Source organism: Hippopotamus amphibius, chromosome 7, assembly GCF_030028045.1.
Source record: "Hippopotamus amphibius kiboko isolate mHipAmp2 chromosome 7, mHipAmp2.hap2, whole genome shotgun sequence".
Classification (NCBI taxonomy): Eukaryota; Metazoa; Chordata; class Mammalia; order Artiodactyla; family Hippopotamidae; genus Hippopotamus; species Hippopotamus amphibius.
Window position 1 is genome coordinate 129,627,443 of NC_080192.1, and position 26,851 is coordinate 129,654,293.

At 38.6% G+C, this 26,851-nt stretch overlaps 2 protein-coding genes across 6 annotated transcripts in view; one reads left to right on the top strand and one right to left on the bottom strand.

Annotated features, from left to right (window-relative positions):
- Window positions 1–23,650, bottom strand: part of LOC130857691 (jupiter microtubule associated homolog 1-like) — a 44,909-nt gene extending 21,259 nt beyond the window's left edge. The window contains exon 1 of the mRNA XM_057743399.1: window positions 23,580–23,650. Coding sequence (XP_057599382.1) covers window positions 23,580–23,650 — 71 coding nt within the window. The remainder of the gene's footprint in view (window positions 1–23,579) is intronic.
- The window catches only part of DNAJC27 (DnaJ heat shock protein family (Hsp40) member C27), a 39,916-nt gene continuing 36,628 nt past the window's right edge, over window positions 23,564–26,851 (top strand). For all 5 annotated transcript variants that reach the window (XR_009054826.1, XR_009054827.1, XM_057743141.1 and 2 more), the window contains exon 1: window positions 23,564–23,817. Coding sequence is in view for 3 of the 5 variants with exons in the window: in XM_057743141.1 (XP_057599124.1) it covers window positions 23,731–23,817 (87 nt within the window). In the remaining 2 variants the exon portion in view is untranslated. The remainder of the gene's footprint in view (window positions 23,818–26,851) is intronic.

The following is a 26,851-nucleotide window of genomic DNA, read 5'->3' on the forward strand; positions in this document are numbered from 1 at the left end:
GGTAAAACCATGTAAATGTTTTGTGAGTGTTTATACGTAAAATGGAGTTCACAGCTGGGCTTAGATACATATAGAAGGGTTTTTTCCTATGTGAATTTCTGGCGGGTATTGGAAAGTTGTGTGGGACTCAGGACAACCCTCCACGTGCAGGCTGTCCACACACTGCAGGGCGTTCAGCATCTCTGACCATCCAAGCTACTGAGGCTCCTCAATCATTGTAGCAACCAAAACGCTCCCACAGGTTTCCAAACACCTCCCAGCGAGACTGTTCTCTTTCAGGAATTGTTGTGGCTATTCAGGGTTCCTTGAGATTCCATATGAATTTTAGGATGGATTTTTCTACTCCTGTAAAAAATGTCTTAGAGATTGCACTGAATCTGTGGATCGCTTTCAGTAGTATTGGCATCTTAACAACATTGTCTTCCAATCCCTGAGCACAGATGTCTTTCTGCTTATTTTTCCCTGAGCCCTTTTTGAATTTTTAACCATTGGATCAAATTTTCTTCTCTTGATATCTTTTCTGTGGATCTGGTTTTCTAAAATCTCGGATACTGGTCTATGCCCCAGATCCCCACCCTTTCTCTCTATTTTCTCACCACTTCTACATTAGGAATCAGTTCTCTACCAATATTTCCTGATAAACTGTTGGTGAGGCAAGTCAAGAGTCTATCAGCTGTCCTTTCAGCTGACTAAGACTTCCAGCAGGGATGCCAATAAAGAGATTCCAGAATTAAATGAGGTATTAACTTGCTGACAGAAACTTCTCCAACTCTAAGACTCAAAGAGGTCTTTTATTTTTCCCTTAGACCAGGAGTCACAAACTTTTTTGATAGTATTTAATAAATATTAGTAAATATTTTAGACTTTGCCGCCCATATAGTCTCTGTTGCAACTACGTAATTCACCCAATATAACATAAAAGCTGCCATAGAGCTATGTAAAGAAGTACAAATATACACTAAGTGAAGAAAAAGCCAGGCACAAAAGCCTGTACATTGTATGATTTCATCTGAAATGTGAAGAATGGGCAAATCAAATAGAGGCAGAAAGCAGACTAGTGGTTTCTAGTCTCTGGGTGAGATGCGAGAGTGGAGAGTGGTAGTGAGTATGGGGTTTCTTCTGGGGGTAATGAAAATATTTTTAAAATTAGATAATGGTGCTGCTTGCTCAACTCTGATTATAAAAACCACTGAATTGTAAACTTTAAAATAGTGAATCATATTATGTGAATTATATCTCAATAAAGCTATTTAAAAAAAAAAACCACCCTAGACAATATGTAGACAAATGGGTGTTGCTGCGTTCCAAGGAAACCTTGTTTACAAAAACAGGCTGGATTTGGCCCTTGGGCTGTGGTTTCCTGAGCCCTGCACTAGAATGTAAGATTCATAGAGTCAGGGTTGTGCCTTGTTTATAATTAATGTCCAGGACCTAGGACAAGACCTGTCGAATAAGTAAGTATCTAATAAATGTTTGCTGACTGAATGAATTAAAGGCTCTGTCCAACGTGGAACTATGCCTGCAGCGAGTATCTTGGTAACATTCTCTCTGGCCTCCGTATAAAGCCATGTCCAGTTCCTTACTTCTGGACTTAGCTTTTCTAAGCCACGCTACCACTTCTATTTTCTATTTCAATCCTCTTCTAGTTTCTCATCCTTCAAGAATAATGACCCCATTTGCCCACTTATTGTTCTACGGCTGCATAATAACCTCACCTCTCCATCACTTCACTGCCTGTTCCTCTTAGATTTCATCTCTTCTCTTTACTAGCTGCAATTTTTCATTAATTCATTCACTTATTCATTCCACAGCAAATATTTATAAAGTATAAAATACTGTCCGTTGCTTATAGTCCCCACTGCTTCTAAGAAGGGTGGAGCCTGGTGTCACCCAGAGGAGAGCCTGCACTCATGTTCCCCCATCTCTGCAGGTGTCACAGTCAAAGCGACAGAGTCCAGCAACAAACGGTATCTAAAAGAAATTGCAGTCTCTGTTTGCCTCCTTCAGAGGCTATTAATAAAGACCTATTCATAACTTACCATAATATTTCATATAAATCTCCTTCTCCTTCATTCCTCTTGAGCTTCATGTCTTTCTCCCCACTCTCAACTCTTTCTCTCTCTCCCTAATTAAACATTTGTGATTCTCCACAAAGAGCAATACAAATCCACTTAGACCAGCCTTCTTTCTTTCCTTTTTCAAAAATTTATTTATTTATTTATTTATTGGCTGCATTGGGTCTTCGTTGCTGCGCGTGGGCTTTCTCTAGTTGCGGTGAGTGGGGGCTACTCTTCATTGCAGTGTGCGGGCTTCTCATTGCTGTGGCTTCTCTTGCTGTGGAGCTCGGGCTCTAGGCACGTGGGCTTCAGTAGCTGCGGCACGTGGGCTCAGTAATTGTGGATTGTGGGCTCTACAACTCAGGCTCAGTAGTTGTGGCACACAGGCTTAGTTGCTCCGTGACATGTGGGATCTTCCTGGACCAGGGCTCAAACCCATGTTCCCTGCATTGGCAGGAAGATTCTCAACCACTGGGCCACCAGGGAAATCCATCCTTCTTTCTTTTATATTTAAAAGGGCTCCTAACCCCTGTTGGGGGCATGTGATTCTTACTGAAGGCCTCTAGAGCTGCTACCAGATTCTTAGTTATTCGCAGTTTCTGCTTGAAATTGTCATATGCATGATAGGTTCACTATTGCAAGACTGCAGGTTCCCACTAGCTGTTCCTCTTTGCCAAAACTCAAACAAGTATGGGACCATCCTCCATCCACCCAAGGGATGGTCAAACATGGTCAATAAATTGGGGTCTAAAACTTGCCAAGGGATGGGTGACCAAGTATCCACAGTGATACTGCTTGTGACACATTGTATCACACTGCAAGCAAATCAGACTCTAAAGTCTTCGGTCTGAACCCAGACAGCTTGAAGGGCTCCTTGACTGGGGTTGGAGGACCACTGACCCCCATGCACTGAGACTCACTGGCCAGAGATCTGGCTCCAGGGGCAGAGGCCCAGCTACTCCACTTCCTTTGCTGCTCCAGACCTTAATTCCTCCATCTGTTCTGTTTTTCTAAGAGCCATCCTGGTTTCTTTTTCTCTTCTCCAGCCCTGAATAATTCACCAATTATGAGAATTCAGTAGGACCCCTGAGGTTGTGATATGTCTTTACTACATATTTTTAGTCCACAATCATTCTTACATCATCTTGATTCAAGTGCCCGTAATCCTCCAGACCTTGTTCCATTGACCCCAGTGAATAGCCCACTTTAGCACGCACATATCAGTAGATCTGTTTCCTTCTTTTGCAGGTTATGAATTTGACATTTAAAAAAAATAGTTGTCTTCCATGCATTCTTTTTTTTTTAAATATTTTGTTTAGTTTGTCTGTTTGTTGTTTTGCTGCACCACACGGCATGTGGGAAATTAGTTCCTCAACTAGGGATCAAACCCATGCCCCCTGCATTGGAAGCACGCAATCTTAACCACTGGACCACCAGGGAAGGCTCATGCATTCTTTTATTTCATATTTCTCAAAGTTTGCAAATTTGGATTTTAATTTTTTCCAACATTTTATAATAAAAAGTTTCAAGTACGCAAAAACACTGGAAGAACTTAATGGTGAGCACTTGTATAGACTCTAACATTAACACTTTTCCTGCCTTGTCACGTACCTTGTCCATCTACCCACCCATCAGTCCACCTTGATTGTTTTGATGCACTTCAAATTAAATTGCATACAACAGTACACATCCTCTTAAGTATTTCAGAATGCATATCATTAACTAGAGTTCAATATTTGTTCACGGGGTTTTTTTCTTATGAGGTAAAATTTACATACAATGAAAGGCACAAATCTTAATTGTACATTTACTCAGTTTTAACAAACACATACATCTATGTACTCAAACTTCTATCAAGTTACTAACATTGCATCATCCCAGAAAATTCCCTCATGCCCCTTCCCTGTCAATACCCATCTGGCCCCACACAGGGTCAATTACTATTCTAATTTTTTTTCCAGCGTAAGTCTTTTTTAGAATGACGTACAAATGAAATCATACAATATTTACTCATGTGTATGGCTTCTCTCACAGGACAAAATATTTTGAGATTCATCCACATTGTTGCGTGTATGAGTAATTTGTCCCTTTTTATTGTTGAGTAGTAGTCAGTTAACTGAATATATCATAATTTGTGCATTCATTCTCCTACTGATGGAACCTGGGCTTCTTCCAATTTTTGACTATTTTTAATGATGCTGCTAGGGACATTCTTGTACAAAGCTTTTTGTGGACACATATTCTCAGTTTCCTTGGACAATTACCTGGGAGTAGAAATACCCAGGGTACGTATGTATTTAGATTTATCAAAAACTGTCAGATTTTCCCAAACTCCCACCAACAGTGTATGAGAATTCCAATTGCTCCACGGTGAAACTGACATTTTAATCCCCCAAATTATCCATCCATTCTGCTGTACTTTCTTTAGAGAGTAAAGAAGCTCATACCAAACTAACAGTGTTTCTTTTTTGTGTCCATGAACACCTTCTCAGGAGGGGACTCTGGAAATTGCCACTTGGTTGGTGGCATGTCTCTGCTTCCAAGGCTTTTCACTCCTATACCAGTGTGTTGGCATGTGTTGTCCATGACTCAAGTACTTTTCTCAGATCCTTGCCCTTGCCCTTTCTATAAATTTCTTGGATTTCTGGCAGCCATTCGCCTGAAGCAGCATTTCCAAAGCCTGCTTGATAGCAAGTGCCATGCAGCTGTGGACCCCAGCATCTGGTCTCCGCAGCAGAGCTGGGTAGAAGCCTTGAACTGTCTGTTATAGACCTCCTCTCCCCTTCCAGCAGAGAGCGGGTTAAAAATGAATGCCTGGTTTGCAACCACACGGGGGAATTTTTTTGGCTTCCTCAATTTAGTGTGATTATTAATTTGGTTCTCTTTCTGGAACCAAACAGGCAGTGCTAAGCAACCCATTCTCTTCCATTTGTAATTCTGATGCTAGTATCTTTTCAGAGGTATTTAATTTTGCAGCTGTATAGCTTGGCTCTGTGCTTCCTCTGCTTCACATTTCAGTTGAAAATGTTTTTGGTTGGGTTAGAAGGTCTGCCGTGAAACACATTCATCTTCATCTTAGTGAGGAGCGTACTGCTCCTTGCTAGCATTCCTTTTGGCCTCATAAGATGCAGCCAAAAAAAAAAAAAAATCCAGCTTCTGTTCTTTGGCACTCTAATTTGCTGTTTGTTTCCAATATCGATGCTCCTTATTATTTTCTCTTAAACACTTATTTTTTGAGTAGTTAATAGCTACGCATGGTACAAAATACAAAAGGTACAAATTCAGTGAAAAGTCTCCCACTTTTATCTCCCAGCCCTCAGGGACCCACAATTACCAGTCTTTTTGCATGTTCAAAACCATGAGTATGCACACTCTTAAAACAAACAAACAAGAAACCCACTCGTGGGTAGTGACATTGGTCTGCACCTTTCTTTTTCCTTTTCTGTCTCTTGGAGAGTGTTTCCTATCACCAATATGGAGCTGCCTCTTTTTTTTACTGGCTGCCTGTGGTTGTACTATAACAGAACCCAAACCCCTTCAGATGGACAAATAGGTTGTTATTGACCTTTTAGTCTTTGTTTTCATGATCAAACCTGTTAACCAGATGAAGAGAGGTGAAAACAGCTCTTGTATACCAGCAACAGTGTCAAGGTTGCCAGTTGATCCTGTAAGGTGTTATCAGACTGTATGACATTTCCCACTCAGATCAGCTGGGGAGTGTTTAATGATGCTTGGCAGGCTTTCTGTCAGATCTTGGATCCGTGCTCGAGGAGACTGGCTACCTCCTAATGAGGTATCACAGGCTGACATATGGCCAGTTCTGAGTACCCATCTCTACCTTCCCTTCTCCCTTCTCTCCACTCTTTTTCAATGCTATGCATGATAAAATAGAGAAATAAATGACAGAAACAATAAGGAACATGAGAGTTTGGAAGAAAGAAATTTATATGAGTTGGATAAAAACAAAAAAAGAAGATTTGGGGGGTAGTATTTGAGGAGGGCTAGCCGGGGGTTGGTAAAAAGATGGGATTTGTGAATTAAAAGCAAGAAAAACAGAAAGAGCAAGGAGAGGGGATGCAATAGCCCAAATTTAGAAGATGAGGAGAAGATCAAACAGAGTGGAAGAAACATTTCATGCTGAGAAGCAGCTGAGAAGCAGTGGCCAATGAGATAGGATAGATAAGGTGGAACATGACTATGGACGATCTGAATACAGGCATGGTAAGTTCATATTTAATCTTGGCGGGTCTAAAATAAATCTTGCCATCTGATAGGGCACATTTCCCCAACTTACTCTTTTTTTTCAGGAATGTCTTAAGAATTATTGATCCTTTGTTCTTCCACATAAAATTTACAATCACCTTGTCAGGTTCCTTTTGGGATTATATTTGTAATGGTGTTGATTCTATAGATTAATCTAAGGAGAACTGGTATCTTTAAACTTTAATTTTAAAAAAATACTCAGGAGATTTCCTTTTAGTTCTCAAAAGATTCCTATGAATAATTTTTCAACCCAAAGTCAAAGGTAACCAAGCATGGAAGGAAATAAGACATGAGTGAGGTTCAGCAGAAACAACAGACAGTAGAAACAGACCAGCAAAGACTTCAGATATAGAACTCTTAGATACAAATGATAATTATGCTTACTATATTTAAATAAGTAAAAGAATGGCTTAAAATATCTGTGGGCAGAATTATAAAAGTTGGCAGAAACTGGGTTTTACTCACTGCTCTGTGCCCAGCTCCTGGACCATTGCTGGCACATAATAAGTACTGAGCGAATATTTGTTGAGGGACTCAATGAATAGCTACCCCCTGGGCCTCCCGCCTGGGCTCCTGTCACATATCTAACTGCCTGTTTGTCTTTACCTCAATTTATATCCAACAAATCCAAAATCTGCAGCATGTGCAAAACAGAGCTCAGCAATGTTTACACTGTTTACCCTTGGGCACCCTTATTTCAATCAGTGACTCAGGCTCTAAAACTTGAGGTCACCCATTCCTGCTCTTTCCCTGTTTCCCCCACACCTAGCAATCGCCCAGAGTCTTCTTCTTTTGTACTTTTATCTCTCCCTTACTATCCAATCCTGTTGTCACTATAGTTTAGGGTTTTTTATTACTACATACCTGGGTAACTACTGGGCTTCTGACTGTTCACCACCCCTACTTCTATTTTTTATACTATTACTAAATTAATATTTCTAAAATGGTAGTCTGTGCATGATAATCCCCTCTCCAAAATGTCTCTCAGTTGCACAGAACAAAAGTTACATATGCACAGCTTTATCAGAATATCTATCTTGCGTTAGTCATCCAATTCTTCAACAAATGCTAATTGAATTTCTATTCTGCACCAAGCTCTAGTGCTAGGAAATAAGCAAACCACAAAGATGCAATTCTTGCCCTCAGTGAACTTGCTGTCTAGTGGGTAAGATAGCCACTTAAAATAACAATTACACTTCAGCGTGATAAACGTTATCATAGAGGTAGTTCACAAGTAGTGTAGAAACCTATGGCAGAGGCAAACTTGGTATGGGTGGGTAAAAAACAGGTATTGGAGGAGGCCTCCCAGAGTAAAGAAGTCTCATTTCTCGTTATTCCCCTATTGCAATTTTCTGTTGCATTAGGCATCATTCCTTCTATATCTTATCTTTCCTTTAATATCCATGTTAAATTTATTCCCAGGTCTCACACCCATGGTGTCATTTCCTTCTTGGCTCTGATAGTAATACTAACATGGTACTAGATCAAATTTATGTATGTATACATACACATGTACAGATGTACAGGTATATACACATTAGGTTGAATCATACGAAAACACTGAACATTTAACCATTTTTAACCCACAAAAATGGCAATTCCGTATGGTCCAAACATATGACTTGAAAACTTTGCCTAGGGCTATCCCTGCATAAATCTGTTATACAAATTTACAGTTTAGATCAGATACAAACTTTTAAGCAGTCCCACAAATGTTCTCTTATACATATTCCCATAAGTGTAAATTCTCACTTACATATTTTACATCTGATCACATGTACGCATATAAATACATGAAATGACAAACTCATTCACAAATGTCCTCACATATCATACACCCGAAACACACACACCAAACTGACAGATGCACAAGATGCAAATCTATATACGCTCTCTCACACACATTCACCAGAACCAACACATTGGTATAAACGTAGATTTCCACACATTCACTTGGATACACACATTTGTATCCAGACGTATCCAGAATAAGTCTCAAACTTAACAAAGCCAGACATATGTGCACCCTTAGGGGCAAATTCCACCCACCCACTTTTTTTTTTTTTTTTTTTTGCCGCACCACGAGGCATGAGGGATCTTATTTCCGTGACCAGGGATGGAACCTGTGCCCCCTGCAGTGGAAGCGCAGAGTCTTAACCACTGAACCACCAAGGGAAATCCCACCCACCCACTTTTAATCTGTCTTTTTGTAGACCTAGAAAATCAGATAATAAGATGATATGATGATGCTTAAAATAAGAATTTATAAGCTCTGAGCAAGGATCTGAAGAACTCTGCTCTAAGTAAAGGGCTTTTGCATTAATGCACAGATTCTGGAACATTCACCCTCGCTACTCGAAGGTCTTTTTAGGCTGTGCCCTCGGTAAGTTTCCAGGTTAGAGCTGAGGTTACCGCAGAAAGCTTAAAGCTAGTGAGGTGTTATGTGCCTTGTCCAGAGAAGGCCTTTTCTATTTCAAGTCCCTGCCAGCCCAACTTTCCTTTTGGGTTGAATAAAACAGAAACTAATCATGGGGTGGGTGAGCTTGACTTGGCTATGCAATGGATTCCCAGGAAGTTACGACAAGCAGTAGTCACAGTTGTCACAGTGGGACAGTGGCCTTAGCAGGGAATGGCTATGGCTTGAGTGGGATCTGAAAATACAAGAGTGTCTGTTCCTTTGTCTCATGTGCTGCTTCCCCACCACACAGTCTCTGTCTGGTTTCCATAGACACCAAGATCCATCACAGGAACAGCACAAGAAACACTGAGCAGAGAAAAACATCAGGCCAAGTCTGCATTTTTAGCTCTTAAGCCCTTGGGAAAATTAGGTAGGAATTGTTTTTGTAAACTTTTTTGTACTGAAGTGTAACACACTGCAGAAAAGTGCACAAATCATTAGCATGCAGCTCAGTGAATTTTCACAACATGAACGCACCTTTGTAACCAACACTCAGATCAAGATACAGAACTTGACCTGCACCCAGAAACCCTCTTTACACCCCTTTTCATTCACTACGCCCAAAGATAACCAGAATCCTGACTCCTAACACCACTGATTAGTTTTATCTGTTTTTGAACTTTGTGTAACAATACATACTCTTCTGTGTCTCGCTTCTTTAATTAAACATTACACTTATAAGAGTCATAGCAGTAGTATAGTATTGTATAGCAAAAATATAGCATTCCATCGTAAGAATATACCACAATTTATTTATCCATTCTGCCCCTGCTGGATAAATGAGTTGTTTCCAGTTTTTGACTAATAGTACTGCTATAAATATTCCTATGCAAAGAATATATATCTGATAAAAGATTTATACCTAGACCATATGAAGAATTCTTACAAATCAATAAGAAAAAATAAACAATTCAATTTTTATTGAATGAGATAATTGAACAAATACTTCATGTAAGAGGAAATAAACATATGAACATATGAAACATATAAATATATGAAAAGGTACCCAATCTCATTAGTCATCAGATACAATTACAAGCCTATAAGGAAGGCTAGAATGAAAAGAGTGACAAAGTTGAGGGCCACCGAGAATTTGGAACAGCTGGAAAGATCATTCCTTGTTGATGGGAGCGTAAATTGATAAAGCCACTTTGAAAGACTGTTTGGTAGCACCTACCAAAGCTGTACATGTACATACCCATGACGAAGTGATTCAACCCCATAGAAATGTGAACGTAAGTAATTCCGATGGACTTGAACTGCAAAATGTTAAAGTTGCATTAAGCGGCTAAGAGGCATGACTAGTCAGCAGCAGACCTATCACTTCAAACTTTCTTTCCATTGTCCACCATAGTCAGCACAGTTCCTACCTTTTTACAGTTATCCGGCAACTTTTGTCAACATCCCTGCTGTATCTTTACTTGAACTGTTAAAGAGAGCTGGGTAAAAAGCAGAATCCTATGGCATAGCACTAGAGATTTCCTTCTTTGTTTCATTCTATTTCTTGTCATTTAATTCCTTCTTCCTTCTTCCCTTCCCGTCTTTCTTCCTTAAACTTGTTATCAGGCTTTTGGATGCCATTCACTGCAACTGGATATGCAAATGGAAACATCAGTTTCTGCAAAATCTCTCCTCCTGGTAACCAGACCAGTATGGCTAGAGCACCTGGAGATCTGGGGAACAGCATTTTAGGCAGAGGGAAACTAAGTACAAAGTCCATGAGATTCGTATGAACTTGGCATACAAAGAATGTAAGGAAGATGGCATTTGAACTCTTTCACTCTAGTAATTCACCTGGTACCCCAGGATGTCTTCCAAGGAATCTGCACTTTGCTCTGAGTTCAAATTCCTTGGTAGGGTAAATGGCAATTTTCTACCTGTCTATATCACTGAGTATCACTTGCCACAAACTCCTTATTGCTACATTCCACTTCTTGTTGGCAACCTTGTTTCACTGGTTTGGCACTTTCAGGATGGCTTGATCCCATGGCTGGCAAATCGGTGCTAGCTGTCATATGGGAGCTCAGCTGTGGCTGTGGATGGGGTGGGGGCCTCAGTTCCTCTCTATGTGGGCCACTCCACAAGCTTCTTCACAGTGGAACTTCTTCACAGTTAGAATTCCAAAAGTGAGCATTCCAAGAGAACTAGAAGGAAATCCCACTGCTTTTTATTATTATCTAGTTTTGAAAGTGTTACAGCATCACTTACACCACAGTCACAAGGCCACCCAGATTCAAGGGAGAGAGGACATAGACCTCCCCTACAACACCTCTCAAGGGAAGGAATGGCAGGTTCCAGTATAAGAATATTATATGGAAATCTTTTTTTAAATTTATTTATGTATTGGTTGCGTTGGGTCTTCATTGCTGTGCGCGGGCTTTCTCTAGTTGTAGCAAGCGGGGGCTACTCTTTGTTGTGGTGCTCGGGCTGCTCATTGCAGTGGCTTCGCTTGTGGCAGAGAACAGGATCTAGGTGCACGGGCTTCACTAGTTGTGGCACTTGGGCTCAGTAGTTGTGGCTCAAGGGCTCTAGAGCTCAGACTCAGTAGTTATAGTGCACAGGCTTAGTTGCTCCGTGGCATGTGGGGTCTTCCCAGACCAGGGCTTGAACCTGTGTCCCCTGCATTGGCAGGCAGATTCTTAACCACTGCGCCACCAAGGAAACCCTACGTGGAAACCTTGAAGACACTACGGTAAGTGAACTAAGCCAGTCACAAAAGGACAAATGCTGTGTGATTCCATTCATATGAGGTGCCAAGAGTAGTCAAATTCATAGAGACAGGAGGAGGATGGTGGTTGCTAGGAGTTAGGGAGAGGGAGGAGGGGAAACCAATGTTTAATGGATACAGAATTTCAGTTTGGGAAGATAAAGATTTGGAGGTGGTTGGGAGTGGTGGTTAAACAACAATGTGAATGTACTTAATGCCACTGAACTGTACGTGTTAAAATGATTAAAATGGTAAATTTTATGTATATTTTAATTTTACAAAAAAACTCATATGGTACATGTATATGTATGGCTGAGTCCTTTTGCTGTGCACCTGAAACTATCACAACATTGTTAATCAGCTATACTCCAATATAAAATAAAAAGTTAAAAAAAGTAAAACCATATGGGATGGGAGATACTGTTTCAGCCACACAGTCCTTGGGATGATAGTAGGATGAGTGTGTAGGTGTCTATATGGTAGCATAATAGTCACGTCCTTTGATAGGGTGGAGTGTATGCTCGGAACTAAAATCCTGTATGCTAATGTGTAAGACAGAAAAGGCTAATCAGAGTCAGTATCTTCCAAGGTCATTGTATTGCTCAGGAGAAACTCATCCCATGCCAGTTGCTTCTCCAAGGTTTTTACTCCCCTCCGTCATCTGCCTGATTATTATTATTCTTCAGAATCCCTAGATAGTTGTTCTGCATTTTTTTCAGAGTTTATAGTTATCAGTGGGAGGGACTGTCTGTAGGGACTTTCACTGCCAAACTGGAAAGAGAGCTTCTCAAGAAACTGAATCTATAGATTAAAAACTATTCAGTGTGTACATTCGTTTTCTGTTGCTGTATAACAACAGTGTCAAACAACAGACATTTAATATCTCACAGTTCTGTAATTCAGAAGTCCCGGCACAGAGTAGCTGGTTTTCTGGATTAGAAATTTCACGAGGCTGCAGTCAAGGAGCTCAGGAGTTCCTGCCAATCTTATGCAGGTTTTTGGCAGAATTACTTGAGGTCGTAGGATTGAGGTGCCCCTTTTCTAGCTAGTTGTTGGCTGGGGGTCGCTCTCAGTTTCCAGAGCCCACCAAAGTTCTTGCTATGTGGCCCCTTCCATCTTCAAAGCCAGCAATGGAGAACCTCCCTCACACTGAATCCCTCTCATGTTCTGAATATCTCTTGCCAGAAAAAGGCCTGTCCCCTTTAAGAACTTACCTTAGGAATCCTAAGTCTGGCCCAGCGAGGATAATCTCCCTACCTTAAAAATAACTGATTTGGGACCTTGATAATATCTGCAAAATCCCTTTATGGCAATACTCAGATTAGTGTTTAATTAATGAACTGGGAGAAGTCATGTGGACACCAGGGGCCAGGAATCTTGGAGGCCATCTGGAATTCTGCCTTTCACAGTGTGCCCTGGTATTGTGGGCATGTTTATAATTAAGAGCTTTGCCTTCTAAAGATATTTACAAAGATAAGTACTATTATAGATGTTTGCCTCAAAATAATCTGGGGAAGGGGGTGGGTATAGATGAAATAAGATTGGCCACATGGTGATGTTGCTGAAGCTGGGAAATGACTACATAGAGCATTGATTGCATTATTCTCTCTACTCTTACAAATGCACACATTTTGCCACATAAATTATTCCAGAGTATAGAAGATGAAAGAAAAATTCCAAATTTTTTATGAAGAAAGTATAACATTAATATTTAAACCAGGTAAAGTTCTCACAATACTACTTAATTTATTGTATTCTTTACAAATATTACTTAATCCTGATATTACTTAAGAACACCGATGCAAAAATTCTCAAAATTTTACCTTACAGAATTTGGCAATGTATAACAAAAGTAAAAACGCATTTACTTTTGACCCAGACATTCCACTTTTTAAGAAATTAACCCTGAAGACACACAGACGACAATATGAAAATACATAAATGCTCATAAATATATTTGATTGAAAACACCATGGCATATCCACACAATGGAGTACTGTACTATATAGCTGTAAAAAAACAAGTGAGTATGATCTTTGTGAGCTAATATAGGGTGCTTCCCAGGATATATTGTTAAGTGAAAAGAGCAAAGTTCAAAAGAACACACATACATGCTCACACAGTTACCTTTCGTGTAATAAATAAGGAGAAATAAGAAAATGTATATGTAATAACCAGCAGAATGACTGAGGCAGAAGAACGAATAAGTGAGTTGGAAGATAGAATGGGGGAAATAAATGCCACAGAGCAGGAAAAAGAAAAAAGAATAAAAGGAATAGAAGACAGTCTCAGAGACCTCAGTGATAACGTTAAGCGTACCAACATTCGAATTATAGGCATCCCAGAAGAAGAAGAAAACAAGAAAGGGTCTGAGAAAATATTTGAAGAGGTTATAGTGGAAAACTTCCCCAACATGGGAAAGGAAATAATTAACTAAGTCCAAGAAGCACAGAGAGTCCCATACAGAATAAACCCAGGAGAAATACACCAAGACACATATTAATCAAACTAACGACAATTAAACACAAAGAAAAAATATTAAAAGCAGCAAGAGAAAAGCAGCAAACAACATGTAAGGGAAAACCCATAAGGATAACAGCTGACCTTTCTACAGAAACTCTGCAGGCCAGAAGGGAATGGCAGGATATACTGAAAGTCCTAAAAGAGAGAAACTGACAGCCAAGAATACTCTACCCAGCAAGAATCTCATTCAGATTTGAGGGAGAAATCAAAAGCTTTCCAGACAAGCAAAAGTTAAGAGAATTCAGCACCACTAAACCAGCCTAACAACAAGTGCTAAAGGAACTTCTCTAAGTAGGAAACACAAGAAAAGGAAAACACCTACAAATACAAACCCAAAACAATTAAGAAAATGGTAATTGGAACACACATGTCAATAACCACTTTAAATGTAAATGGATTAAATGCTCCAATCAAAAGACACAGACTGGCTGAATGGATACAAAAACAAGACCCTTCTATATGCTGCCTACAAGAAACCCCCTTCAGACCAAGGGATACATATAGACTGAAAGTGAAGGGATGGAAAGAGATATTCCATGCAAATGGAAGTCAAAAGAAAGCTGGAGTAGCAATACTCATATCAGACAAATTAGACTTGAAAGTAAAGACTATTAAAAGAGACAAGGAAGGACACTACATAATGATCAAGGGATCCATCCAAGAAGAACATATCACAATGGTAAATATCTATGCCCCCAATATAGGAGCACCTCAATACATAAGGCAAATGCTAACAGCTGTAAAAGGGGACATCGACAGGAACACAATAATAGTGGGAGACTTGAACACCCCACTTACATCAATGGACAGATCATCCAAACAGAAAATAAATAAAGACACACAAGCGTTAAATGACACATTAGACCATCTCGACTTCATTGATATTTATAGGACATTCCATCTAAAAACGACAGACTACACTTTCTTCTCAAGTGCACACGGAACATTTTCCAGGATAGATCACATCTTGGGTCACAAATCAAACCTCGGCAAATTCAAGAAAATTGAAATCATATCAAGCATCTTCTCAGACCACAACGCCATGAGACTAGATATCAATTACAGGAAAAAAACTGCAAAAAATACAAACACATGGAGGCTAAACAATTCACTCCTAAACAACCAAGAAATCACTACAGAAATCAAAGAGGAAATCAAAAAATATCTAGAAAACAAATGACAACAAAAACACAACAACCCAAAACCTATGGGATGCAGCAAAAGCAGTTCTAAGAGGGAAGTTTATGGCAATACAGTCCTACCTTAAGAAACAAGAAAATTATTGAATAAACAACCTAACCTTACACCTCAAACAACTAGAGAAAGAAGAACAAAGAAACCCCAAAGTGAGCAGAAGGAAAGAAATCATAAAGATCAGAGCAGAAATAGATGAAAAAGAAAGGAAGGAAACCATAGCAAAAATAAATAAAACTAAAAGCTGGTTCTTTGAGAAGATTAACAAAATTGATAAACCATTAGCCAGACTCATCAAGAAAAAAAGGGAGAAGATGCAAATCAACAGAATTAGAAATGAAAAAGGAGAAGTCACAACGGACACCACAGAAATACAAAACATCATGAGAGACTACTACAAGCAACTATATGCCAATAAATTGGATAACCTGGAAGAAATGGATACATTCTTAGAAAAATATAATCTTCCAAGATTGAACCAGGAAGAAATAGAAACCATGAACAGACCAATCACAAGTACGGAAATTGAGGCAGTGATTAAAAATCTCCGAACACACAAAAGCCCAGGACCAGATGGGTTCACGGGTGAATTCTATCAAACGTTTCGAGAAGAGCTAACACCTATCCTTCTCAAACTCTTCCAAAATATTGCAGAAGGCGGAACACTCCCAAACTCATTCTACAAGGCTACCATCACCCTGACACCAAAACCAGGCAAAGATGTCACAAAAAAAGAAAACTACAGACCAATATCACTGATGAATATAGATGCAAAAATCCTCAACAAAATACTAGCTAACAGACTGCAACAGCACCTTAAAAAAATCATACACCATGATCAAGTGGGGTTTATCCCTGGGATGCAAGGATTCTTCAATATACGCAAATCAATCAATGTGATACATCATATCAACAAATTGAAGGATAAAAACCATATGATCATCTCAATAGATGCAGAAAAAACTTTTGACAAAGTTCAACATCCATTTATGATAAAAGCTCTCCAGAAAATGGGCATAGAAGGAAATTACCTCAACATAATAAAAGCCATATATGAGAAACCAAAAGCCAACATCATTCTCAATGGGGAAAAACTGGAAGAATTCCCTCTAAGAACAGGAACAAGACAAGGGTGCCCACTCTCACCATTATTATTCAGCATAGTTTTGGAAGTTTTAGCCACAGCAATCAGAGAAGAAAAAGAAATCAAAGGAATCCAAATTGGAAAAGAAGAAGTCAAATTGTCACTCTTTGCAGATGACATGATATTATATATAGAAAACCCTAAAGACTCTACCAGAAAACTGCTAGCACTCATTGATGAGTTTAGTAAAGTAGCAGGATACAAAATTAATGCACAGAAATCTCTTGCATTCCTATACACTAACAACGGAAGAGCAGAAAGAGAAATTAAGGAAACTCTCCCATTCACCATTGCAACCAAAAGAATAAAATACCTAGGAATAAACCTGCCTAAGGAGGCAAAAGATTTGTATGCAGAAAACTTTAAGACATTGCTGAAAGAAATCAAAGATGACACAAACAGATGGAGGGACATACCATGTTCCTGGATTCGAAGAATCAACATCGTGAAAATGACTGTACTACCCAAAGCAATTTACAGATTCAATGCAATCCCGATCAAATTACCAATGGCATTTTTCACAGAACTAGAGCAAGAAATCTTACGATTTGTATGGAAACACAAAAGACCCTGAATAGTCAAAGCAATCTTGAGAAGGAAAAATGGAGTTGGTGGAAACAGGCTTCCTGACTTCAAACTATACTACAAGGCCATAGTGATCAAGACAGTATGGTACTGGCACAAAAATAGAAAGGAAGATCAATGGAATAGAATAGAGAACTCAGAAGTAAACCCAAACACATATGGGCACCTTATCTTTGACAAAGGAGGCACGAATATACAATGGAAAAAAGACAGCCTCTTCAATAAGTGGTGATGGGAAAAATGGACAGCAACATGTAAAAGAATGAAATTAGAACACTTCCTAACACCATACACAAAAATAAACTCCAAATGGATTAAAGACCTACATGTAAGGCCAGACCCTATAAAACTCCTAGAGGAAAACATAGGCAGAACACTCTATGACATCCATCACAGCAAGATCCTTTTTGACCCACCTCCTAGAATCATGGAAATAAAATCAAGAATAAACAAATGGGACCTCATGAAACTTAAAAGCTTTTGCACAGCGAAAGAAACCATAAACAAGACTAAAAGGCAACCCTCAGAATGGGAAAAAATAATTGCCTATGAAACAACGGACAAAGGATTAACCTCCAAAATATACAAGCAGCTCATGAAGCTGAATACCAAAAAAGCAAATAACCCAATCCATAAATGGGCAGAAGACCTAAATAGACATTTCTCCAAAGAAGACATACAGATGGCCAACAAACACATGAAAAGATGCTCAACCTCACTAATCATCAGAGAAATGCAAGTCAAAGTCACAATGAGGTATCAGCTCACACTGATCAGAATGGCCATCATCACAAAATCTGGAAACCACAAATGTTGGAGAGGGTGTGGAGAAAAGGGAACCCTCCTGCACTGTTGGTGGGAATGTAAGTTGGTACAGCCACTATGGAAAACAGTTTGGAGGTTCCTTAAAAAACTACAAATAGAACTACCATATGATCCAGTAATCCCACTACTGGGCATATACCCAAAGAAAACCATAATCCCAAAAGAAACTTGTACCATAATGTTTATTGCAGCACTATTTACAATAGCCAGGACATGGAAGCAACCGAAATGCCCATCAACAAATGAATGGATACAGAAGATGTGGCATATATATACAATGGAATATTACTCAGCTATAAAAAGGGATGAGATGGAGCTATATGTAATGAGGTGGATAGAACTACAGTCTGTCATACAGAGTGAAGTAAGTCAGAAAGAGAAAGACAAATATTGTATGCTAACTCACATATACGGAATCTAAAAATGGTACTGATGAACTCAGTGACAAGAACAAGGAAGCAGATACAGAGAATGGACTGGAGAACTCGAGGTTTGGGAGGGGGCGGGGGGTGAAGGGGAAGCTGAGATGAAGCGAGAGAGTAGCACAGACATATATATAGTACCAACTGTAAAATAGATAGTCAGTTGGAAGTTGTTGTATAACAAAGGGAGTCCAACTCAAGGATGGAAGATGCCTTAGAGGACTGGGGCGGGGAGGGTGGGGGGGACTCGGGGTGGGGGGAGTCAAGGAAGGGAGAGAATATGGGGATATGTGTATAAAAACAGATGATTGAACTTGGTGTACCCCCCAAAAAATAATAAATAAATAAAATTTAAAAAAAAGAAAATGTATATGTAACTGCTTACTTTTTATAAAAAGAAACATAAGAAGGAATAAACTAGAGTCTAATGTGATTTGTTGCCCACAGGATGTAGGTGAGAAGAAGTGAAGAGAATTGGGGTAAGGTATGAAAGTGACACATCCAAGTACACCAATTTTATCATTCCACTTTTGAAACTGTTAATATTTTACATATTAAAAAACTTAATATAGCAAAAGCAATAAAGGGGAAAAAACTAAAGTACAAACATTAACAAATGAACTTAACTGTATTTCATTAAAAAAAAAATTTTTTTTTTGGCCACACTGTGCGACATGTAGGATCTCAGCTCCCCAAATAGGGATAGAACCTGTGCCCCTTGCAGTGGAAGACCAGTTTTAACCAGTGAACCACCAGGGAAGTCCCTTAATTGTATTTCAAATTAAAACCATAATGACACCGAAGAAGAGTAAAAAGGATTGACCCAATTAACTTTTGAATATAATACTTATACTATATGAAACTATACGACAAACTGTATTTGTCAGTTAAAGAAAAGTAGCTATAAACAAATATTGAACTATAATATTGAAATGTTCAGAGTATTTCTGTTTTTTGACATGGTTTGGGTGAGCAATTCTGAAACTACTTCCTCTACATTGGAGGACTGAGTAAATGGGTAAATGTATTGAGGATGACAGCCAGCTTTCTTACTGTCGAATAAGGGAGTAATAAATATGGAAAGGGAGGAAGACTAAAACAGATCTTGCTGTACTAAAATAGATTGGGGATATCAGTATGAACTATATTTTAATATATGGATTTATTATCCATATATTATGCATAGATGTATGTATGTATGTATATGTATTTTTTTTTGGCTCAGTCAACTGAAAGGGCCTAAAGCAAAGACACCCTAGTATCAATGAACACCTGTAGCACCCTGATCTTGGTTTCTAAATACCATTCTCCACTAAAAGGACCAAGGGAACCAGGGCTCATTGCTGTGCCAGAAAGCAAGCAAGTGCTAAAAAAAAATGGTGGAAACATATCAAAAAATATATGAGCCAGCTTGAGCTTCAAAATAAATAATAAAATAGCAGAATATTCATGGAGTAAAATAAGAATAAATGAGTCCACCCTGATGGAAATTAATAAATTATAATGAATGAGAAAGGAAAGCTCTCCCTTATGGTAGACTACCAAGTAATAAATGTAAGACAAAAGATGGAGTTAGAAAATTATCATTTTGCACCCATCATAGTAATATCTCTTCAGCCATGAATCATCATTGGATTCTTAAAAATTTGTGGGTGAAAGTTCAATGAAGAAAGGATAGTTATATAATCTCAAAATATCCCTTATAAATTACTTATTACAAAGGAAAAAAAATCACTTTACTATGAATTACCTAGTGAACACTACCTTATATCTTAACCAACTAACTAAAGTTTGTATCATTAATAAATGGAATATGTTGACATCACAATCTTATGATATAATGTCCTCAGAAGGACATAATGTCTTTCCTGTAGTATTTCTGCTAAACAAAACTGAATCTAATCACAAGAATACACCAAACACAAATTGAAGGATATTCCAAAAATAACTTCAGATTAAAAAGACTAAATATATATGACAACTAAATGATGCTGGACTAGGCCCCAGACCAGGGGTAAAGAACATAGTCATAGAGAATACTATTAGAATAAATGGTGAATTTGAATAAGGATTGTGAGTTAGATCAAAGTTTCCCAAATGTTCTCGGTTCAAGGTGCCCTTAGTGTTTCAATAATTTTTTCATGGTGTTCCTTGGACCAAAAAAAAATCTAGGTCCAAACAACGTATTAAATATTTATGCCCTAACAATTTAGTTGCCATCTGAAAAAATAATACACACAAATTGAAAGAAAAATAATATTTTTATTTCATTCTTAACCACAATTACTAATGGGATTTTTGCAGCTATTGTGCACTGCACAACTTCTCAAACTTTGGAATCAAATTGGACAAGACCACCCTCATTTCCTGTCCTACACTGATTTTTGCAGTGTACTTTTTATCACAAACACTGAAAAATACTTCTCGGATGTATGATATAGCCAAGGAATATGGCGCCATCTACTGTTAAAATTGTACATAACCTCGAGTGAGTAGTTTTGCATAGTTTTCCTTGCCTTGAGAATTTAGAATGTAAAATATAGCACAGATATCTCCTATAAATTCACTGTAGTGCTGTGGGGCACCCAGTGCACAGTTTGAGAACCACAGGATTACACAATAGTGTTGTATCATTGTTACATGTCCTCATTTTGATAAATACACTGTTGCTATGTAAGAGAAAGTCCTTGTTCTTAGGAAATGCATATGGGAGTATTTATGAATAAGGAAAGATGTCTGCAAATTACTCTCCAGTGATTTAGAAAAAAAATGTGTGTATATGTGTGTATACATAGATAATGAGCACGACTGATATGGTAAATGAGCAAAATATTAACAATGAATCTGGATAAATGGTACATCAGGCTTTTCCCCCCCACTATTCATTTTTTTTTAATAAACAAATTTATTTACTTATTTATTTATTGGCTGCATTGGGTCTTTGTTGCTGTGTGCAGGCTTTTCTCTAGTTGTGAGGAGCAGGAGGGTATTCTTCGTTGTGGTGCGCAAGCTTCTCATTGCGGTGGCTTCTCTTGCTGCAGAGCACAGGCTCTAGGCGTGTGGACTTCAATAGTTGTGGCACATGGGCTCAGTAGTTGTGGCTCGCAGGCTCTAGAGAACAGCCTCAGTAGTTGTGGCGTACGGACTTAGTTATTCCGCAGCATGTGGGATCTTCCCATGCCAGCGGTCGAACCCGTGTCCCCTGCACTGGCAGGCAATTCTTTATCATTGCACCACCAGGGAAGTCCCTCTCCTACTATTCTTGAAATTATTTCAAAATAAAGATTTCTAAAAAATGCAATACAATACTATATTTCAAGGTGTATATACATATGTAGTAAAACAATTTTTAAATGCCTAGAAATTAAAAACACCGATTCAAGTAGTTGCAATGGGAAGAGTACACACAATATCGCTGATGTTTTGTTAATGTAAGTGGTGGATACACATATATTCATCACATTATTCTTTATATCTTTAAGTATGTCCAACATATCTCATAATTTATTTTAAAGAATAAATATGTAGAATCTTTCTTAATACATAAAAATAAAAAACATGAGTAAATGAAAGCATATGGCCGTCGTTTATTGGGGATTACCATGTATTTCATGTGCATTATCTCCTGCAACTCTTTCTGCCACTCTATGTCCACATCATGCCAACATAAAGTATAATGAGGCTGACTCCAGAGCTCACATTCCTAACCCCCATTCCATGTCTTCCATCTCCACACACAGCTAATTCATGCTTCTCTTTCTTCTTCTTATCTTAGATTGGGAAAGAAAGCTAACTAACTTTCCTGCTTTTTCAATTTCAAACTAATTTAACAGACTTAGTAAACAATATGGCTGTACATATTCAAACCTTGAAAACATCAATATGAAAAAATGGTAAAAAATTTTAATCTGTAGCACATTTTACTGCTCTTATGCTCAATAGTATTGTACCTAATTGGTCTTTAATAGTTGAAGATTTGGCATTTTGCAGTTATTCTTCCCCAATATCAGTTCTATTACAGGGTCAGAGGTGAACTATCAAAGAAACAGACATTTATTAATATATCAAATCATACTGAGAGATTAGCATCTGGCAAATCACTATAAATCCAATTCTTTTAAGCTTTAAACTATCAAAATTCTAACCAGGACTTATATTTCATATTTGTAAAGAATTTTAGAAGCTTCATTGAACAAAGTTTTATTACTTGTTGATTATGAAAACAATCCAAAGCATTTAATGTTTTAAAATTAAAATTTTAAAATCAAAATGCTTGAAAATCTTAAAATAACTGTTAGAAAATTTTGAGCCTTTAGTCACCATCTTCCTGTAATGTATTAAAGATGTTTAATGCTATGTGAGAACAAAAACAATGCTACTTTCGCCCTTGTAATTTACTGGGAAATTGGCAGCCATTCTTTTTCAGGGCACTAAGTAATCATTTGTCAAGTTCTATTTATCTTCTGTAACTAAGGATATTGTCTCAAAAAACTACAGTTCCTCTCAGACTGATTTCTATTCGAACGTGCTTTTCTTCTCATCGCTTGGACTGAGAAAAGTGGTTATCTTAGAATTCATTATTATTCTACTGTTATATTACCGACTAAAGGAAAGGTGAGAACAGAAGATGAGGTTAAATTTGGATGAGTAGCAGGGAAAGGAGGTAAACGGAGCTCACAACTACAACCACACACACCTTGATAGAACTGAAAGAGTGTAAGAGAAGTCTAGTCTGAGTTTTTCGCTTGCAGACTAAAATTAGGTAACATAAGATCAAGGACTAAACTAAAACCCGTCTTGACTCCAAATGGACAGTATTTTTTTTTTTTTTTTTTAAATTATCAGTACAAGATTCAGATCTTGCCTAATGGCCCTCTTCCAGAACCAAAGCCCCGACTTCCCCACGGCCCTGCCTCCTGACCCTGCCTCTCAGGGGGCCTGAAGGGAAACATAATATTCGGGGGCGAGGGGTGGGGGGTGGGGGTGGACAGTGGATGGGCCCATGGGTACTGAAGAATTCACAAAAAGTACCCCAAAACTGACCTTGGTCTACTTGGAATATCCAGCGCCGCTGGGCCTTGAACTAACCCATGATTCTAGCTACTTCCAGCCCGAGGATTTGCCCTGAACAGCCAATAAAGTTCTATTCCTCGCCTGCAAACCTAACAAAGGTCTATGTCCCGAAGCCCCCTGAACACAAGGTCGTGCCCTCCACGAAGGGCAAACTCAGCCACCTGCCGACGCCGCCCTCCTGCCAAGGGACGAGGCGCGGGGTACATCGCGCGGCCCCTGGGAACCGCCTGGTCTCCAGGGCCTGGAGATGACGTCACACCGCCCCTTTCTAGCATCGCGAGACTCTCTTCTCCCTCCCCTGGTTCCCTACGCTCCCAACCGCCCGCACCGGCTGCCAGGCAGCTGCTGGGATGGCGAGCCGCGGAGCCGCGGCCGTGACGAGAGCAGCGGTTCCGCCATTGGACGAGGAAGCCTGAGGGACGGGCCAGCGTGGTGAAAAAGGAGAGACCGGGGCAGGTGGCCCCGAGAGAGCGAGGGCAATGGAGGCCAACATGCCGAAGCGGAAGGAGTCTGGCAAGTCCCTGCGCATCAAAGTCATCTCCATGGGCAACGCCGAGGTGGGAAAAGTGAGTACCGTGCTGGGAGGGGCGGGACCACAGCACGGCCGAGCGACGTGCTTATTGGCTGGGAGGGCGGCCACTCAACAGCCTGGGGCCCAGCCTCCTCCCCGCCCCTGAGCAGGCCTGGGTCTCCTGGGGGATTCGTCTCCACAAGGAAAATTCTCCTGACCTTTTTGACCTTTGGGTTACCCCCCTCCGACACCTAAGAAAGTGTCTCGAGTGGCCTCTGACCCTTGAATGTGTCCCAAAGACAATAAGGAGGCCTAGATCCTTATGTCAGATGGTCTGCCTACATACTGTATCTGCGTTCTAGATGACGCGACTTAGAGGTGGAAAATAAAAGTTTAGTTACCGCCAGCAGGGCTGGGGAGCCGAAGGGAACTTACTGGGCTGTGTGTGAGGATGGGGATTTGTAAAATTTACTCTGCAGACGTGGAGCTCAGAATCTACATCTCGTTTGTAAGAGAGCATAACTGATGCTGAGGTGTTTCACAGGGGAGGTGCAATGGACGTCAAGGAAGCTGCATTATTTTGTTTTGTTTGTTTGTTTTGTTTTTGTTTCTGGTAGTGTCACCAATCCGTAATCTCAAAGAAGTCTTAGTTCCACTGCGTTTTTCTCCCATAGCATGGGGGGGAGGGAGGGCGAGAGGTGAACGGAGGTCTTTCCCCACAGGAATTCTGAGATCGTCTCTTCTTCACCCAGATTGTCTTTCCTTCAGGGTAAGTGGAAGCTGTTGGTTAAGAAGTTCCCAAGGTTATCAAGTCAGTGACTGAGACAGCATCACAACCTGGGTCCTCACAGTGCCATTGCAGGGCTCTTTCCATCATTATTTGCTCTCAAAATCACCTCCCAGTAGCATCTACCTGCCAAAAGAGCTGTTAATGGGAGTGTTTATGCCAGTGCCCTGCACATAGTTGGTGCTCAGTAAATGTTTATTAGTGTCTTTTCTTTCCATATAGTATTATCTTGTACTGTTTATGTATTTGTGTGTATGTGTGTATTAACATAGCTGAAAGTCAACAATTATTGAATGTCAGCTTTGTGCCAGGCATTGAAAAGAAGAGAATAAAACTTCTAGAAGGTTATGTACTAAACTGGCTAGCTGAGCATGCTCACTTTTAAAATTTTACTGGGCTTAATGGTGCAACGTTAGAAATAGCTTAAAATGCCCACTGTCACCACATTTATGTAATACGGTTCTAGATTTATTAGCCAATGTAATTAGACAGGGGAAAGAAAGAACATACGAAATGCTGGAAAGGAGAACACAAAATTATCATTATTTGTTAATGATATGATTGTTTGTCTGGAAACCCAAAGAGAATTAACTGAAAAACTATTAGAAACAACAAGAAAAGACAAAATTAATATATAAAACTGTATAGCTTTACTATATCAAATTGTAATTGTTTGGACTATATAATTGAAAATCTATTTTAATTTACATTAACAACCAAAATAAAGTGCCTGGGTTTAAACTTATGAAGAAATAGGTAGGACCTAGGACCTATATGAGGAAACATTTTTACAGAGGGACATAAAATTTCATAGATAAATGGAAAGATATACTTTCCTTTTAATTAGGCTCACTCAATATTTTAGAGATGTCAGTTCTTTAATCTACAAGTGTGATTCAATTCCAGTTAAAACACCAATAGGTTTTTTTTCTTCAGAACATAATAAAAGGTACTAAAGTCCTTATGAAAAATTAAATGTGAGAATAACCAAGAAAATTATGGAAAAGAAATGAGAGGAGACTAACACTACCAGATATTAAAACATATTTTAAAGTTACCAGTCTTTTCGTGTTGATACTGGAAAGTAAATATAGAGACATCAGTGGAACAGAATGTAGTTCAGAAATAAAGCCAAACATGTAAGGAAATTCAGTTTACAACAAATATAGTTAAACTGGGAAAGTAGGGACCATTTAATAAGTACTTTTGCTATAACTTTCTGCTTTTGAGGGTGGAGTGGATTCCTATTGAATGCCTTTCTCAAAAATAAATTTTTCATAGATAAAAGATTTAAATGAAATTTTAAAAAATTTGCCTTAGTTACAAAATTAATACATACTCATTTTAAAGAAGTTGGAAAATGTAGGAAGATATACAGGTAAATAACTTTAAGTTAAAAATTAAGGCATGCCCTTGTAAATAATCCTTGCATCAAAGGGCAAATCAAAGCAAATGACCAAATAACTAGAAAGTAATGAAAGAGAATCCATGCCAAAATGCCGAGGGCAAATTTAAATCTATAGTGAAAGGAAAATGCACTATCTTACTCATTTCTAAAAAAGAGAGATTAAAAACTAAAGGAAATTAATAGTTGTACAACTTTGTGAATATGCTTAGAACCACTGAGTTGTACACCTTAAAAGTATGAATATTATGTATGGAATTTTAAAAAGTAAAGGAATTTAATATGTAAGACAGAAGAAAAAGGACACAAAATACACCAAGAGAAAGAGAGAATTTCCTGGAAAGATTAATGAAAAAGAAAAATGCCTAAAATTTTATTTAAGAAAAACAGAGAAAGCAAAAAATTATAAGATTAGTACTGAAAAGGAGACATAATCACATACTGGATGAAATTAAAAAAAAGATTAGAGACTACTACATTCAGTTCTGTGGGAACACATTTCAAAATGTAGAGGAAATGGAGGATTTCTTAGCTAAATATAAATTACCAAAATTGACTCAAAAAGTAGAAAACCCAAATGACCCATCACTTAAGAAGAAATTGGAAAAGCAGTTAAAAGATATACTATCCAAAAAGGTATCAGGATCAGATGGCTTCATGAATAAGCTTTATTTAAGCTTTAAATAACACATAATTTCAGTTACTTAAGTTATTCCAAGGCAAAGAAAAAGATGAACAGCACTCCAAGTTATTTATATAAAGTTATGGTAACTTAAATAGCAAAACTTGATATAGTATCAAAAAAGAAAAGTATACACCATTTTCATTTATATGTACAGATGCATAATTCCTAAATATCTACAAATAGAATTCAGCACCATATCAAAAAAATTTCAC